The sequence below is a fragment of the Eumetopias jubatus genome, unplaced genomic scaffold (assembly GCF_037043125.1).
Source record: "Eumetopias jubatus isolate StellerSeaLion01/CBP00866 unplaced genomic scaffold, mEumJub1_p1.0 scaffold_6, whole genome shotgun sequence".
Lineage (NCBI taxonomy): Eukaryota > Metazoa > Chordata > Mammalia > Carnivora > Otariidae > Eumetopias > Eumetopias jubatus.
The window spans coordinates 43,696,573-43,714,299 of NW_028274812.1; the positions used below are offsets into that span (position 1 = coordinate 43,696,573).

At 40.8% G+C, this 17,727-nt stretch overlaps 1 protein-coding gene across 2 annotated transcripts in view; it reads left to right on the forward strand.

Annotated features, from left to right (window-relative positions):
- The first annotated feature begins 360 nt into the window (after positions 1-360).
- FAM184A (family with sequence similarity 184 member A) overlaps positions 361-17,727 on the forward strand; it is a 110,066-nt gene continuing 92,699 nt past the window's right edge. For both annotated transcript variants that reach the window (XM_088024255.1, XM_028117095.2), the window contains exon 1: positions 361-528. In XM_088024255.1, coding sequence (XP_087880381.1) covers positions 361-528 — 168 coding nt within the window. The remainder of the gene's footprint in view (positions 529-17,727) is intronic.

Below are 17,727 nucleotides of genomic sequence, written 5' to 3' on the forward strand. Positions count from 1 at the left end.
GCTAGGTCCCTGGTGCCGGGTGGGAGCGGGACCTGCGGGGCCACGCTGCCCACGACGCCTCCGCCAGACGTCACCTGAAGAGCGGGAGAGAGCGGGCTGGGCCCGGGACCGCGCTGCTGGACCCCGGGCGTCTGCCCTGCGTGGGTGTCGCCTGCGGCCTCGATCCGGCGGGGCTGCCCCGTCCCTGGACGGGAGTGACTGGAGGGTCGTGGACCGGAGGGCGCCTGCGGCCGCACCTGACAGACACCGGGGGTCAGGTCCGGAAACGGCCGCCCCGGCTTTTGCCTCCCAGACGCCGTTGCTCCGCGGGCCACCCCCGTAGCGCGAGGACAGGTGCCCCGGCCGGGGTCTGTCGGGAAGATGGCGACCCCGGGCACGAGCTGGCAGCAGCACTATTACGGCGGCTCGGCGGCCGGAGCGTCCAAATTCGCGCCCTCGCCGGCCGCCGCGCAGCAGGCGGGGCACAGCATGGACTATAGCCAGGACCTGCACCTGAAAATGAGCAAGAAAATCGCCCAGCTCACCAAGGTAAGGGCGCGGCGGCGGGGTCGACACGGCGAGGACCCCGTGCGGGCCCGCCGGGCTCAGCGGCCGGGCTGGGAGACTGCGCGCCCTCCGCCCGGGGCGAGTTGAAGGGGGCTTCTCTGGGGAAGCAACAGCCGGAGACGAAGCTCCAGGAACCGTTCAAACTTCGGTGGAACGCTGGAGATGTTCATTTAAACTAGACAACGGCACGACTGGGTTTATGGGACTTGCACCCCGCTGCCCTTTAGGGGGAGGCCGGCACAGAACAAATTAGGATCTACTTCCTTTATTGCACGATAATAAATCACTTTAGTTTTGGGCTCATGCATCTGCCCAGACCCCACGAGCCTTTACTGTATGAAGTACAGTACCGTATTTACCCAACATGATCCGGGATCCTCTCAATTAATCAGTATCTTCTATTGTTTATGTACTTAAGGGGAGAACAAACCTAAGCAATGTAGGAGGGTAAAACATACTTTGCGTGCCGTTTGGGGGATTTAATGAGTCATTCCTTATTCTGTCAAAATGTCAAACAAGGCTTCTTAGATGAATCGTGTCTGCACATAGATATTTCAGTCTATCAAAAGATAAATTTTCAAAGAGCTTAAGCCTGCAGATTTGGTCAACTGTAGTTTAGGATGGTGAGCTTTTTTCTATTTAATGTTGATGATGATAAGTAGTTGGTATCTGTGAAGCAGGAGCATTCAGATCGGTTGATTCTGTTGCTCTGTTTCGATCTCACCAACAGTCTTTCAATACCTCTTAGTTGGGAACAGGTGATTCCTGGTGTCTGAAAGTTAATAGAGGTGATCTTAATGTGTTTAAGCTGAGTCAGCTAACCACTTGTTAGTGGCGTGGGTATGATGAAGAGAGGTGGGCATCCTGGGCGTTTACTAATAGGTAAGCCCTGAAGTCTGTTTTCAACTCCAAAATTCCCATTATATAATTCCAGTGCTAGTTGACACTATTGAGAGGGTAAAGGAAAACAGAGTTGGAAAAAAGGAAATGGGAGTGAAAATGGGGATCAAAAGAGGGTAAAAAGATTTTGGTGAAGAAATATGATTGACGGTAGAAAGAAAAGTAACATGAAAGGACTGAAGAGTGAGGGCTCCAACAGAAAAGTAAAGGAAAAGGAACAAGTACCTAAGAGTTAAAACTCAGCCATGCAGAGCAAGGCAACACTGGGGGAAATTTTGTTTTCTGATTTTTGTTTTAGGTCCGTGCTGTCTCAGAGTTTGCTCTGTGCCCGGTTTTTACTGTTTCCTCTTCTGACAGACAGTCCCCATATTCAGAGGAAGGGAGGCCCAAGAAGAAACAATAGTATATCATCAGGGCATTTATACATTTGGGAGCTCAAAGCCAGTTTTCCTGAAATCATGTTTGTTCTTCAGAATAATGATGTTCAGAATGAAGCACATGGATGTTTATGTATTCTGACTTTCTTATGGTGTGTCCACAACACCCATTGTTCTGATTTTAGATTATAACCCTCTAGGTTCCTACTGTAAGTAATAGAAACACCCAGTAAGTTGGTAGTGGAACTGTGTGCAGTTTAATGAGATTTCTCATATCTCCAAAAAACTTTTCTTTTTACTTATGCTTTTTCAATTATCTGTTCTTTTATCAGAAAAAAAAATTCACAACTGTTAAAGGTGAGAGTATTGATAGAAGCTGCTATCACATTCTCTTTACCCACTTTAAATCTAATGAGGCAGGAAGCTGCCCCCATACCAGTGCTCCTCAAGGCTTGAGTGCTATCTGGACTCTCTGATTTAGTGTTTATAGTTACAGTCTCTAAACACTCATGCTGCCTCCTCTGCTAAGTGCCTCAGACATTTAATCCCATATACTAGAGTTTCTCAGCCTTAGCACTTGAGGATTTTGATTTGGCTAATTCCTTGTTGGAAGCAGGCAGAGCTGTCCTTTGCATTATAGGATGTTTAACAGCATTCCTGGATTCCTGGTGCTACCTAGCAGATTCCAGTGGCACCCCACACCTGCATGACACACCATCATGACAATAAACATGGTTCTAGACATGGCCATATGTTCCCTGGGAGGTGTGAGGGCTCATCCCGTGTTGAGAAGCACTGACTTATACTGGAATATCTAGGATTTCTCTTGCATTTATTACTAAGATAAGATGTGAGAATGAAATAATCAGATAATAGGACTCTGTTGCAGCCAACACCCTTTAGTTTCTGAAACATAAAATACGACATGCTTCCCTTATGTATCATTTTGGAAACTCAAATTTTACAGTCACATATACTTCTTGTAAATACTATACCATAAAAATGATATCATGAATAATATTTCAACTGTTAGAAACTTTACTGGTATCTACTATATAGAATTTTCATTCATTAAGAGTTTATTAATGAATTCACATCAGTAGAGGTAGGTTGGAAGCTTAGCTTATATTTCAAAATTAGACATTATAATCATTAAAATAGGATTTTATTTCTTTTGGTAATGAGTCAGTAACACTCAACTCTTCAGCATTATAGTTAGCATGGCTTGGGAATCTGACTGTCTTGATTTAAAACTCCTGGTCTACTGCTTACTAGTAATACGACTTCAGGCAAGTCACTAAATTCTGAGCCTCTGTTTCCTAATCTTTAAAAGAGGGGTGATGATACTACAACTAAGATAGTAGGCTCTTAATTCAGGCTGTCACTGAGAAGAGAGAATCTGTGCCAACAAAGTATTAGTAAAATACTGGATAATATATTTTTTAAATGTTCCTCTCTTTTTAAACTAGTCTGCATTTAATACAATTGTTACTGTATTTCTTTTGAGAGTTTTCTGTGAAACTCTTAAAAATATATACGGTAATTGTTCTATTTGAATAGCAAAGTTTAAATTTTTCACATGTATCCTGCATTGTTATAGTACAGTATTGAAAATATATGCATTTTCCAGATACTTGGCTGGCTATGAAAGGATAAGGGTGAAAGTAATCTGTATTACAGTTTTGTACATAGTAAGACTCAATAGATGTTTAACTAAAAAGCCATTCAGCTGCAGACATATTTGTTCCGATTCTATTTCCTTAGAACCTAACATAGCCATCTCTTAGAAAGGAGAACAGTAGTTTTTTTTTTTTTTTTTAGATTTTATTTATTTATTTGAGAGACAGAATGAGAGAGAAAGCACATGAGATGGGGGAAGGGTCAGAGGGAGAAGCAGACTCCCCGCCGAGCAGGGAGCCCGATGCGGGCCTCGATTCCGGGACTCCAGGACCATGACCTGAGCCGAAGGCATTCGCTCAACCAACTGAGCCACCCAGGCGCCCGAGAACAGTAGTTTTTAAAGCATCTTTTTATGTAAGGGACACTTTGCTAAGTGTTAGAGATACAGTAGGGAGCAAGACACAGTCTCTGCCTTTAAAGAGAATCTATTATATTTAGGCTACTCTTAGTAAATTTTAAGAATTACTGTTAGATTTTTGAGTCATGTAATGGCAAATTTCTGGGACTGTTAATGGCTGAACCATCTCAGGATAGGCAGAGACGCTGGATGGGCTGAATTGTGTTTAGTAGGATCACATTTGTGTACTTTTCTACTCTCCACTGTGTTGCCTCTTTAGTGCATTAGGGTGAAAAGCAAGACTTGTGGAAAGTAATTGTAAAACAGCTTTTTTTGTGTTACTCACTGTCCCTTTCAGTTTACTCTCTGAGGCTGGCTCATCCTCTGCCCATAGATAAACTTGGCTTTTCCGGTTGCTTTTAGATTATATAAATTGTCCATCAGTAACTAAATTGCAGAAGTCTCAATTTGATTATTAAAATGTCCAGGCACCTGGCTGGCTCTGTTGGAAGAGCATGTGACTCTTGATCTTGGGGTTGTGAGTTCGAGCCCCATGTTGGGTGTAGAGATTACTTAAAAATAAAAAAAAAAAAATCTTTAAAAAAATAAAAATAAAATGTCCAGTGCCAACAAATAAAAACCCTAAACCAAACCTAAATTAAGGATGAAGCTTCTCCCCCATGCCCATTCCCAGCCAATAATCGGGGAAGGGGAACATCATTGACTTTTTTCTTCTGACTCGGCTTTTCTATTCGTCTTGCTTTGTCTTGCCAGTCCTAGTTTAACACCCTCCCCTCCCCCACTGGGCAAAGAAGGGAAGAGAGGAAAGACTAGCAGTAAGATTTATTTGAATAGTTCATGGTAATCTAGCTTCAGTGCTGTTGTAGACTTGACACACATTTAAAGCTCATTCTTTCACTCCTGCATCTTCCACCTCCTACCTCCGTTGCTCAGGATTCCTCAGCTCAGGTTGCTTGACTGTGAGAATGCATGTGTATTCTGGCTGGTTGCTTACTCCTTCCTCAGCCTCTTAGATCTGGCAGGACCTTCATGTTTATTTTGCCAAGGTCTGCTCAAGCTTCAGGTAACCCTCTTGGATAGACCCGGATGACCCCACCCCAGCTTACTCTGTTTCTTTCCCATAGGGCCCATCTTGGTCCATAGGGACCATTCATTCTATATCCAGACAGACTCTGATAGTGGTCTCAATTCAGCATCTCTCATTCAGTCTCACATACCTCTTCATCCAGTTTCTCATCCTTTCGATTTTCCAAGAATGAATCAGGTGCCACTTCAGTATGCTCTTCTAAGTGCTTGAGACACATATTAAGATCTTCAAGTGGTCCCAACAAAGCCTTTTCCTCTAGGCTTTAGGTGAGTGACAAGCATCCATCCTTTCTCTTGAAGGCAAGGACACTTGTTCCTGTAGCTCTCCCTCAAGGAAACCTTCTCCAAAACCCTGCTTTGTAACCTCTTTGAGGCTTTTCTCATTAATGTTGGGTGTAGGAGGTAGCACATCTCCAGACTGCTCTCTTTAGACTGCCTTTTTTTTTTAATTTTGAGAATATTCTGTCACCTGCTTTGACATGTCAGTTGCCTTTGGTTCTAAATAGAAACTTCCCTTTTAATATCTTGTTATGTTAGCTGCTCATAAGTTCCTCCTTAGTTGACTGCACTTTTAATACAGTTCAGTCTAAGTATCACTAACTGACATAACTAGTATAAGGTAGGGCATATGGTTCCAAAGAGCAGGAGTAGTTTCTTTGTGTTCTCTGTGCTTAGCATCAATTCTTCTTAAAAGTCTTCTTTTGATACCCAGCTTATGTCTCCCCCCCCCCAACCCCCACCCCACCCCTCCTGAAAACTGCCCTGCCCAACCTAGGCCTTGTTAGGCTTGCCTTACTCTGAATTACTATAACATTTATTGTCTGTTGTACTTGTTGGTACTTAATACAGATTTGTGAAATGTTTATTTTGTTTATAAATATATCTTGTTTCTGTAATTTGAATGTAATTTCCTCAGCTATAGAGACTATTTTTCATGTAACTTTAATATGAATACTTTGCACGTAGTATAAACGCTTAATATTTATTGAAGGTGATGGTGGTGATGTTGATGGTAATGATGCTGTACCAAGTAATTTTGTTATACAGTAGGTTAGTAAATATTTCTGAGGACCATATCTGCTATTCTTCTGGGTTAATGTTAGATCATTTCAGCTGAATTAAATTACTTTTAAATATTTAAATATTTATTGGTTTCCTCTTAAACTGTTTCAGAAGCTATATTATTTCATAATATACTTAATATTTTTGATGCAAAAATAAAAAATATAAAGCACTGTGTTTAAAATATAAATATCTGTCATTGCAAAAGTTAGGTAATTGATACCAGATTCTTAGCAAATAAAAAAAAATAGTCTTATGATCAGTCATTTAATACTAACTGCTTTTACTATATCCCAAATCAGACTATGTTAATATACTAGTGAAATTTTCAAACAATTGTGTTTTCTGTTCATTAAATACAACCCATTTTTCACTAGTTTGAATTACCTAGATATTGTTTGATCATACTGTTCAGTTTTAGTTATGACCTGGGTTGTTTCGGTTTAGCACATATCAGATACTGCATCTTTTTTCCCCTCCTTTGTTTCACTGCAGCTTTGCCATTCTCTTATGTAGTAGCTTGGACGTAATCTTTTAGTCATAGTTGAGTGGTTTGAATTAATTTCTTATATTTTACCAATGGGCACAAAAATGTGATATATGGTTTATCAATTGTCCAAATGCTTATAAAGCAACTCCCTTTAGAGTTAAAAGGTTTAGAGCTGGAAGAAACCACAGACTCTGACCAGCATAACCCTCTGGTTTTATAGGTGTGGAAGTTGAGGGCCCAGAGTCATTGGAAGATTACACAGTTTGTCACTAGCAGAACCTGAACACAAACCCACGTCTCTGGATTGGTCTAAGAGAAGGGCAGCTGTGTGAGCCGGTCTCTTTTCTGTGTGTCTGCCTTCTTTCTAATACTACTCATTCATTTCCTAAGAAGCCAGAGTTGTCTTGGTGGTGGTTTTCTCACACTGGAACCATGTTTTGTTTACTATCTGAATCACAGACTTCTGGTGACAGTGAACCCATGTGCCGCCCCTCCCATACACTGAACAACCTCTGGATTTATAGGTTGTACAATATGTAACTGTGGCTTTGGTAAATTTGTAACAGCTATTTTTATGTATTCTCAGATAAATGTCATAATATTTTTATGTTTTTATTAACAGCTTTAGTCATTCCAGACTTAAAAAAATGTTTTAATTACTTTGATTTAGAGACTGTCATGCTTGGTGTCAAAGTTACTACTGGATGGAATTTTAAATATTTTTCCTTTGACTGCTTGCTTGCTTAATTGGATTATTGCTTAGGTCTCATTCCCAAAGGCAGGAAATTGGGAGTTTTCCTGTTTTTCTCCTTCCGTCCCTCTCTCTGTGTCGTTCATGAAAATCCTTTGCGGTCTTCTAACTGCCAACCTCTTAAAAAGTGGTTATGAAGGATAAAGGTTCAGCAAAATGCGAGTGAAGCAATCTGGGAAATTTTTTTAAGATTTATTTATTTGAGAGAGAGCGCGCGCGCATGTGTGCATGGGGAGGGGCAAAGGGAGAAGGGGAGAGAGAATCTTCAAGCAGACTCCCTGCTGTGCGAGGAGCCTGACCTTGGGGTTCTGTCCCAGGACCTGGAGATCATCACCTGAGCCGAAATCAAGTCAGCCACTCGACTGGCTGAGCCACCCAGGCACCCTGCAACCTGGTCACTTCAATTCTGAACGGCAACAGGAAGTAATTGGGTAGAGAGGGGAGGAGGAATCTAAAAAGTGATATTCTGTCCTTTCAGTTTATCTTATGAGATCTAAAGAGTTTCTAATCCTTGAGCATTCAGATAAACTTGGATATTATGCCATGAAATGGGACTGATGTGAGTAATGGAAATTTGTTAAAGCCATACTTGTTTTTTCACTACGGGAAATTTCTATCTTGTAGGCCACTTATGGCTGAGAAGGACATTAAGTAAGTCTGTCAGAATTGTTGCTCCCCAGTCCTTTTTGGAGATACACACCTGAGGAAAGTTGGGAGACAATTGCTAACTGAATTCAGAATTTTTTTTTTTTTTGGTAAATAAAAATGATGTTATAAACGGTAGTTTGATGTGGGGGATATATTACTATCAAGTTTTATTTTGTATTGCAAGTGTAACCTGAGCCACAAAGGCTTTTTTAGATTGACCTGGAAACGTACAGTTATTTAAGTATTATTGGAAAAAAGCTTCTGACTGCCAATCAGTTAATATACAAAAGTGAGTTTTGGGAACACCAGTCTTTGCAGGTTGGGGATTGCCACTTATAGTCAGTATTTTGGTATACTTAACATTTGAGACCAAAGCAAATATTTTAGAAGATAAGCTTTTATTGTTAGCTTTCTATTAAACTACAACAGTGTGTGCTGTCATTTGTAGGTCTCAAGCTTCATTATTGATTACATCTTTCTTTCCTACTAAAGCTTTAACAAAATGTACAAAATTAGTGAAGTTGAATATGTACATTTTTTGTCCTACATCTTTTACCTTCATCTTGAGATGTAAAGGGAGGTTAAAACTACCAAAGGACCTATAGTAGATGGAAAAGCAAAAGGTTTAGTGATCAACCAGAATACTTGGGATTCGGACAGTTTAGACTCAGGTCCTAATTTGCCACCTAATTTATTACAAGGGAGATAATATTTTTAATGACTTCTAAAAATTATGAATCTGTATTTTCTAATTTATAGGTACCACCTCTACTTTGAGGTTTAAAAAGGTTTGAAAATGAAAATTTGGTTTACAAAATACATTGCTAATATTAAGTTATCTCAAATTGACGATTTTAGTAAAATATTAGGATAAACCCTATTCAAAATTATTGGAGAATGAGTTATTTTAGTTGATTAGAAATTACCATAAGTACTGATAATTTTCTACCTTCCAAAATAATATACTTACATTTAAACCATACCATTCATAAGTTACATGGAGTCCTTTATTATCTCTGGATCATTGTTAAAATCATCAGTATATGCATCAAAGATTAGGCCAAACTTCTATTAATCCTATGGGAAATGCTGAAATTTTATGTCTGAATAAATTCTGTTACTTCTATTTTTATTTGCCCTGTCTCTCTTTTAAAGTGAAGTGCAAAGTTTGAATATGCACAAATTCTAGACATTGACTTCTGGTTGGGAAGATTTATTCTGCTGAATGTGTGTCTGTGTGCTCACAGGTATTTGCATTTTTCATCCTGTTCCTTCTGAAACACTTCATAACAGAATTTCATCTCTCTCAGAAAACATTTCATAACTGAAACCCTAAATAGTACCAAAATGCATGTAATTTTGAGGGGAAGGTGTGTGTGTGTGTGTGTGTGTGTGCACATGTATGTACGTGTGTTTGATATACTAGTCTACCCAGAGTAACAAAAGAAGGTATACTTAAATATGATTAAAATAGAGCATATAGATCCATATGGTTGGTAAACTTTTGTTGAATGCCTGCCTAGTCCATGAGAGATGCTGTGTTAGGCACTATTGATTATTTAATACTAGTAATTTATCATTCCACTCCTGGACTATATATATTTTTCATTTTTTTCAGTAGACTTGTGAGAAAATATCAGAATAAAGCAGGTGAACATTTTAATCAACAGATTAATCTGACAAAAAATTTTTTAAAGATTTTATTAAGAGAGAGAGAGAGCACAAGCAGGGGGAGCAGCGGGGAGAGGGAGAAGCAGACTCCCCGCTGAGCAAGGCCCCAGACGCAGGGCTCAATCCTAGGACCATGAGATCATGACCTGAGCCGAAGGCAGACGCTTAACTTACTGAGCCACCCAGGTGCCCCTAATCTGACAAATTTTAAATGCTTAATTGGCAACTTTTTGGTTGGTTTTGGGTAGGATTTATATATCTGATTTTCTTAGATAACGAAGTTAGTGCCTTCTGGTGTCCTTTTCAATAAAGTTTTTGATAATAATTTAAAGAATAAGGTTGACACATTCTCTGGTTACAAATCTGTAACATATCTGTCCAGGGGATAAAGGAGGTAAGGGAAACTTCAGTCTCCTGAAACCTAGGAGTTAATGGGTCTGTATTAGGTTTAGGTGTCTCATGGGCAGGCCAGAGAGCCACAGTCCCAGAGCCATATGGCCCAGTGAGGCAGCAGTATCTATCATGTAGGTCAGAGGTATGGGTTCAGTGGGTTAGACAGACCCCAGTTTGAATTTCAGGTTCACCACTTATTAGTGTTTGACCTTTAATAAATTTTAACCTGTGAGAGCCTCAGTCTTCTCATCTATAAAATGAGAATAGCAAAGCCTAACTCATAGAATTATTGTAGAGATTAAATAAGATAATTTGTATAGGAAAGAAGGTCAGTAAATGTCAATTTCTACCCATTTTCCGGGCCCCTACCCCTTGGTTCAGCCTTTAACAGTTAACAGTCTTTAGCAGTTAAGTATGTTGGGGTGCCTGTGTGGCTCAGTCAGTTGAGTGCCCGACTCTTGGTTTCGGCTCAGGTCATGGTCTTGGGGTCCTGGAATCGAGCCCATGTCAGGCTCCGTGCTCAGCAGGGAGTCAGCTTACCCTCTCTCTCTCTCTCTCTTTCTCTCCCCCCGTCTGCCCCTCCCCCTGCTCATGCACATTTTCTTTCTCACTCTCTCTCAAATCAATCAATCAATCAATCAAACCAGTATGTTTATATATTTTCTCTTTTGATGGAGATATATTCTATATTATTAGGGACCACAGCTATAAAAAGTAAAGGTTTAACAGCAAATAAAATACTGTTGATTCTCACTGAGATGGTTATATTCTATCAAGTTATGTTCTAGGGGAAATATAGGGTCGTGTTCCTTACACCCTCTGGTCACATTTTCATCAACCAGTAAATATATAACCTTGTTTTATGTGTGTTTCTGTTTAATGGCACCTTATTTAATACATATTATCTATTCATTAAGAGTGAACTCATAGAGGGCACCTGGGTGGCTCAGTCGGTTGAGCATCTGCCTTCAGCTGAGGTCATGATCCCAGAGTCCTGGGATCAGTCCCTGCATCAAGCGCCCTGCTGTGCAGGGAGCCTGCTTCTCCCTCTCCCTCTGCTTGTGCTTGCATGCACCCTCTCTGTCAAATAAATAAATAAATAAAATCTTAAAAAAGTAAACTTATAGGCAACAGCATTATAGCTCATGCGTGAATGAAGCTAATCTAACATTGTGTGTTAGATTGTGAGGTTATATATAAATTTTAGCAAGTAGGCAAACTTGGAAATATGGAATCCACAATAATGAGGATCTACCATATCTAAAAATGGATACAGAACTTTGCATCTGCTGTTTACTTAGCCCCTGCTCTGGTTTTTCAGCCGTTGCCATGGACCTGTGTGACTGTGACTGTGACTCTTATTAATACCCCGAACACCCTCACATGAGTGTGACTGACTCTTATTATCTTGCTAAGCTCCCACAGATGAAAGGGGTGGAAGGGGTAGTGGGGGCAGGAATACTCATCTTTTGTGTGAGTTGCCAGTCACCAAGCAGCTACCCTACAACCATAAACATGGGACAAAATTACACGATTCTCTCCTTGTGTATAAACTGTGATCTTCATAATCTGACCTTGAATCTACCACATTGCCCTAGGTCAGAAGGAATAAAATATATAAATTATTCCACAACATGGAGTGAAACCTTTGGAAGTATAATGTTGACTTAATTTAAATAAAGTCTTATTTTTTTATATACATCAGTTGCTTAAAATATGTTTGTGGTTCCTTCCCAATACAAACTGTCAGTGTGGGAGTTGTTTTTGTTAAAAGCCTTTGTCTAGGTATCTAAAGATAACTAGGAATCTTATACTCTCTGGGGTTCGGCGCATTTGGTTGGAAGTCTCTGCAGTAACTTTATGCAACATACAGGAAACTTAAAATATTTAAATAGAGCCTGGGTGGCTCAGATGGTTAAGCCTCTGCCTTCGGCTTAGGTCATGATCCCAGGGTCCTGGGATCGAGTCCCGCATCGGGCTGTCTCTCATGAATAAATAAATATTTTAAAAAAATATTTAAATAGAGAATATTTTGGCAGATAATTAGACCTCACCTATACCTTTTTTAAATGACCTAGAAGAATGTGTATTTTCAATGTTGTTAATAGTAGAGAATGTTCATATCTGTCAGTACCTTCTTAGCCCAGTCCCCTGGTGATTATCAGAAAATGCCGGTGAAAAGGAGCCTGGATAAGAGTACTCTGTGGTCTTCAAGGAGTTTGTAAGGTTAACTGGCCTAGAAAAAGACTTTGATCTGAAGCCAAGCCTGTCACTTTGATATTGCTGTCTTTAGGACCCTGCATATCTTTAATTTCAATCCTGAGTCTCTCTTGCTATTTATTTTTTCTGTTTCTGGATTGTGGAGCATTGTCAGAGAAAATTATGGAACTGGACTCTGGCAGAAAAATGCTACCCCTCACTTCCTTACCCCCAAAGGTGTCTACATCCCAATCCCTGGAATCTTTGAATATGTTACCTTACATTTGCAAATATGACTAAGTGAAGGATTTTGAGATGGAGAGATTATTCTTAATTATTTGGATGGGGCCAGTGTAATTACAAGAATCCTCCTAAGTGAAAGAGGGAGGAAGGGAGGAAGGTTAAGTCAGTGCCAGAGTGATGGGATGTGAGAAGGACTTGACTAGCCATTAATGACTTTGAAGATGGATTGTGGCCATGAGCCAAGGAATGTAGGTGGCCTCTAGGAACTGGAAAAGGCAAGGAAATGAATTCTCCCCAAGAGCCTCCAGATTTTAGCCCAGTTAAAGTCGTTTGAGACCTCCAGAATTGTAAGATTAATAAATCTGTGTTGCTTTACAGCGCTAGCTTCGTGACAGATTTTTACAGCAGCAAGAGGAAACTAATGCTTGGACACTGATAGGTCTCTACAACATCATGTGACCCAGTTCTGCCTGATCGCGTAGTGTTGGTGCATAATGTTGCTGTCTCTGAATTGCTTCCTGTTGCTTCCTCTCATACACATCATGTAGATAAGCTGCTTTCTATTTTACTAAAACTGTCAAGACTATCAAGCTTCAGTTACTTGTCTACAAAGATACTGGGGTCATTCGAGAACTTTCTCCTGGTCCTGCCACCTTAATTCTTATGTATATGCTGCTTCTCTATGTCTTAAATAGCTCACTCTTGGCAGGGACAGATGGGAATCAAGGAAACTAATTGGGAGGGTATTGGAATACAGTATTGATGAGAGATTATGAGGGCGTAGATTAGGACTCTGGTAGGAGAGAGAGAGAGAGATTTGGGAAATCTTGAGGGGCAGATTTGAGAAACATTTAGGAAGTAAACTTGTCAGGTCTTTGTGACAACCTGTTGTAGTGGAAGATTGAGGATAATAGGTCTTTTGTCACATGGTAGATACTCATGAATGAATTTTTTTTTAAAGATTTTTATTTATTTGAGAGAGAGAGAGAGAGCACATGAGAGGGGGGAGGGTCAGAGAGAGAAGCAGACTCCCTGCTGAGCAGGGAGCCTGATGTGGGACTCGATCCCAGGACTCCAGGATCATGACCTGAGCCAAAGGCAGCCGCTCAACTGACTGAGCCACCCAGGCACCCCCTCATGAATGAATGTTAATGGATGAGTGACTAGATGGATATTAATGTCAACTGAGATAGGAATATAGGAAGGACATCTATTTCTGTTTAAGTTACTTCCAAATTTAGCAGGTTAATACAACAAACATTTATTATCTCACTATTTCTGAGGTTCAGGAATGTCACTTAGCTTGGTGGTTTTGGCCCAGGGTTTCTCATGAGGTTACAGTCAAGCTGAAGATTTGACTGGCTCTGGACGCTCCATTTTTTTTTTAGTTAACTCCTCTGCTGTTAGCAGGAGACTTTAGTCCTTCACCACATGGACCTCTCTCTGCATCAAGTGATCCTAGGGGATGGGGGAGAAAGAGACCAAAATGGAAGCTGTGGTCTTTTTGTAATACGACCGTAGAGTGACATATTATCACCTTCGCCATATTCTTACACAAACCAACCATGGGATACTAGAGGTAGCGGCTACACAAAGATTTGACTCTCAAGAGATGAAAATCAGTGGAGGCCATTTTAGAGGCTGGTTATCCCAAGAGAGAAGCAGAATTAATGGGAGAGAGAGAATGAGTTCAGAGTCCGAGATGGCTGTGTATATCCAGGTAGAAATGGTTAGCAAACATTTGGATATTCATTTTAACTCAAAAGGAGAGATCAATACTAGAAATAAAAATTTTAAAGTAATTAGCATATAAGTGATAATTAAAATCATGAGTGGCTGGGGCCTCAAACAGAGTAGAAATTATTTAGTATAGTTGCTAGGTGAAAGAAGAGAAAATCAGTGGCCAGATCTTTTCGAAGAAAAGATCCAGGGAGATGTGTTGTTGTCCCAAGAGGAAATTAGATGTGATATTTGGTCTTAATTTAAATGCTTCACAGTTTTCTGGAAAGTCCTATGGAGAGGATCATTGTTCACCAAATGTAGGAGAGAAGAGGGCAGTTATTAAAGGATTATTCCAGAGTCTGAGTTTTGCCTGATGAGTATAGCAGAAGGACTGGGATAAGAGAGCTAAAGAACTTTGATAGACAGTTCTGTTAATCTACCCTTAGGCTGCATGGGGAAGGAAGTGAGGTTAGGAGAGAGCTGACAGATTACGGAAACTTTAGGAACTGAGAGGACCATTGGTGTGGGTGTAGATAATGCCCAGAGGCTGAGGGTTTACAGCAAGGAGTTGTTAACATGAGAGGGGGCTGTTTCTGAGGTGGAGTAAGTTAAAATGAGATGCAGGGTACAGGCTTGAGAATGTTTATAGGGGAGTGACAGTTGTTGGAGTTAGGAATCCCAAAGAACTGTAAATCTGGTCTTTTAGATTCTACATGCATTTTTGAAATCTCCAAAGGTAATGATGGTTGGGATAGGAGGGAAATTTGTGAGTCCCAGTGCCTAGGTTTACACTGGATGTAGGCAATGTGACAGGCCATGGCTACCCTGACCCCAACTACCTGCAGAATGTGCTGGCAGAGCTGGTGCCCGGGGGTGACCGAGGACTGCCTGGAGCAGCAGTGACCCCCAGCCTGACCAGCCCCATCTCCACCTGCCTCCTGCTGGCAACCAGCCGCCCTCTCCCCATGCTGCCGGCTGGGCTGTCCCTGGGATGGGCAGACAGGAAGGTGCCTTTCCTCAGAGGCGGCAGTGTTTGTCGGGGGCCTGCCTTACACCCCCCGCTCCCCCCCCCCCCAGGCCTGGATCTGTGTGAGAGTTGGACAAGCCTGGGGAGTTGTACTTGTGTGGGCTTAAGATGCAGCTACCTCAGTGCGTGGGACCCTGCCCTTGGCGGGCTGCTTTGCATCCATAGTGCCAGGGGCCTGGCCTGGGGTGAGTGAGACTGCCCCATTGTAGCCAGGGCAGGCGTGGGTTCCAGGTCAGCTTCTTATACCTCAGATATTCTGTTTGTAATAAATGCCCTATAGCCAAAAAGAAAAAAAAAAGATTGAGTCTGGTTTATTACTATCATGAGGCAGGTGGAGTGATAAAGCTAAATAATAGAACGATTTGTCTAACTATGCCATGTTGTGCCTTTTAGAGGACAGCCCTGGGTAGCTAGGTAAATGCCCAAGTTGCTTCCAAATCCCATGATGAGTTAGGTTCAACATAGAGTATGGCTTCTGGTGGAAGAGAATCTGTGTCTTTGGCTGAGAGGGGCAAAAATGAGGTTCTGAAGATGTAAGAAGTTAGTTTTATTTATGTGGGTGGGTGGTGGGTGTTTGATCTAATATTTAAATATTGGCTCAGAGATTGCAAAGAGTACAATAAGAAGAAGGTGGGGGACCAGTGGTGGAGGAACCAGGGGATGAAGATGGATACCAGAATTTAGCTTGCAGCCGTTCTGCAGTCCTATGGCTAAGTAAGGTGGAATATATTGTCTTAAAATGCAGAATCTTATTTTGCTTAAGTTTTTTTTAATTAGCAACTAGAAAATCATAAGTCTTCAATTCATCTTAAACAAACTACGGGGCGCCTGGGTGGCTCAGTTAAGCGTCTGCCTTCGGCTCAGGTCATGATCCTAGGGACCTGGGCTTGAGTCCTGCATCAGGCTCCCTGCTCAGTGGGGAGCCTGCTTCTCACTCTCCCTCTGCCTGCCGCTCTGCCTACTTGGGATATCTCTCTCTCTCTTTCTCTCAAAAATAAATAAAATCTTAAAAAAAAGAATAGAATTTTTAAGAAAAACATGTACTTGTGAATTATTTGATCAAACTGTCTTTTCTAACTGATTAATGTTTTAGAATTTTTAAGAAAAATGTGATATATTTGTGAATTATTTGATCAAATGGTCTTTTCTAACTTGATTATTAATGTTTATATAAAATTTCTGTGTAGTTTGTCATCCTTAAAATAATAGCATGAATAAATATACCAATATTCTATTTATAGATATATGGGTATATTTTTAGGTTTTACCTTTTGTTGGTTGATACTTAAATCTGAAAGTCACATTTTATAAAATCTAAACATCTTTTAGAAAACTAGCACAGAAGCTGTTTAACAAAAGAAGAGGTATTGTGCCAAATATAACCTCTGGAATTAACATGTCTGAGGTATGGAACTTTGCCTGTTTTACTTTATTCCTATATGGATAGTCATTCGGTAGCCATTTTAAGCGTCTAATAAATGCTAGACACCCGGAGTGGGGGGTGGTGGTGAAAAAATAAGTCCTGGAGCTCATCCTTCAGGAGCTTGCAATTTAACAGATGTACAAGACAGAACATACCTGAGACAAAGCAACATTTGGCGATGCTCTTAATGTTTTATATTACCTGAGTGAAACTCTGGCCCGATCAGTAAGAGCCTTCTGAGTCCTTTCATTTCCTCTGCTGAGCACAACTGCTTCTACCGTAAGATGGGAGAGAGGAACTGAGAGAGAGGACCATTGGTGTGAATGCAGGTAATGCCCGGAGGCTGAGGGTTTACAGTAGGCTTGTCTCATGCATATGTGGTTACAGTTTCTTGGAAGGACCATATCAATAAGCAAAAACAAATCAAAAAGTGTATTGTGCAGTACTGTGTGTTGGACACTGTGTTAAGCACTTTACATACATTATGTTGCTTCACCATCATAACCTCATAAACTAGATATTATTCTCTTCACTTTACAGAAAAAAACCCCCAAGGTTTAGCGATGTTTAAAGTAACGTTCTCACAATTACACAGTTGTGAGTAAGGATAACTTTGATCACCTGTCTCTAACATACTTGGAATTCTCTGTAAAATCCATAGCCTACTATGTTCAGAATAAGACCAGAGTACATCTGGAAGCTTCAAGCCAGCTCATTCTATCTATCTGTCCTACCTCATATCTCCGTCCCTGGGCCCTGGCTGCAAATGCAGGTCCCTGGGTCATCTAGCTTATCCTCAGGCTTCCTTCCTTTCCCTGTGTGCTTGGGTTTTTCATACTTGCTCTCTAGAACTCTTGCTCCCTGCTGAACAGACTTCTCTGCAGCCACATCTCTTCATCAAATACTCTATCTGCTTATTGTAATTGAAAACCTGCTCTCTCCCCAGGTTACTGCTTTTTCTGCTGCCTTTGTAGGTGACCACTACTCATTTTCACACATTGCATCAATCAAAGGTCCTGGAGACAACATTTTTCTTCTAGCTCTCATTGCAACCTGTAAACCATTACTTCTAGACTCTTCTGTAAATACAGTTCTTGAGATTTAGGTCAACTGTCTCTTCCTCCTGCACCTCTCTCTTTGTTGCTTCCCAT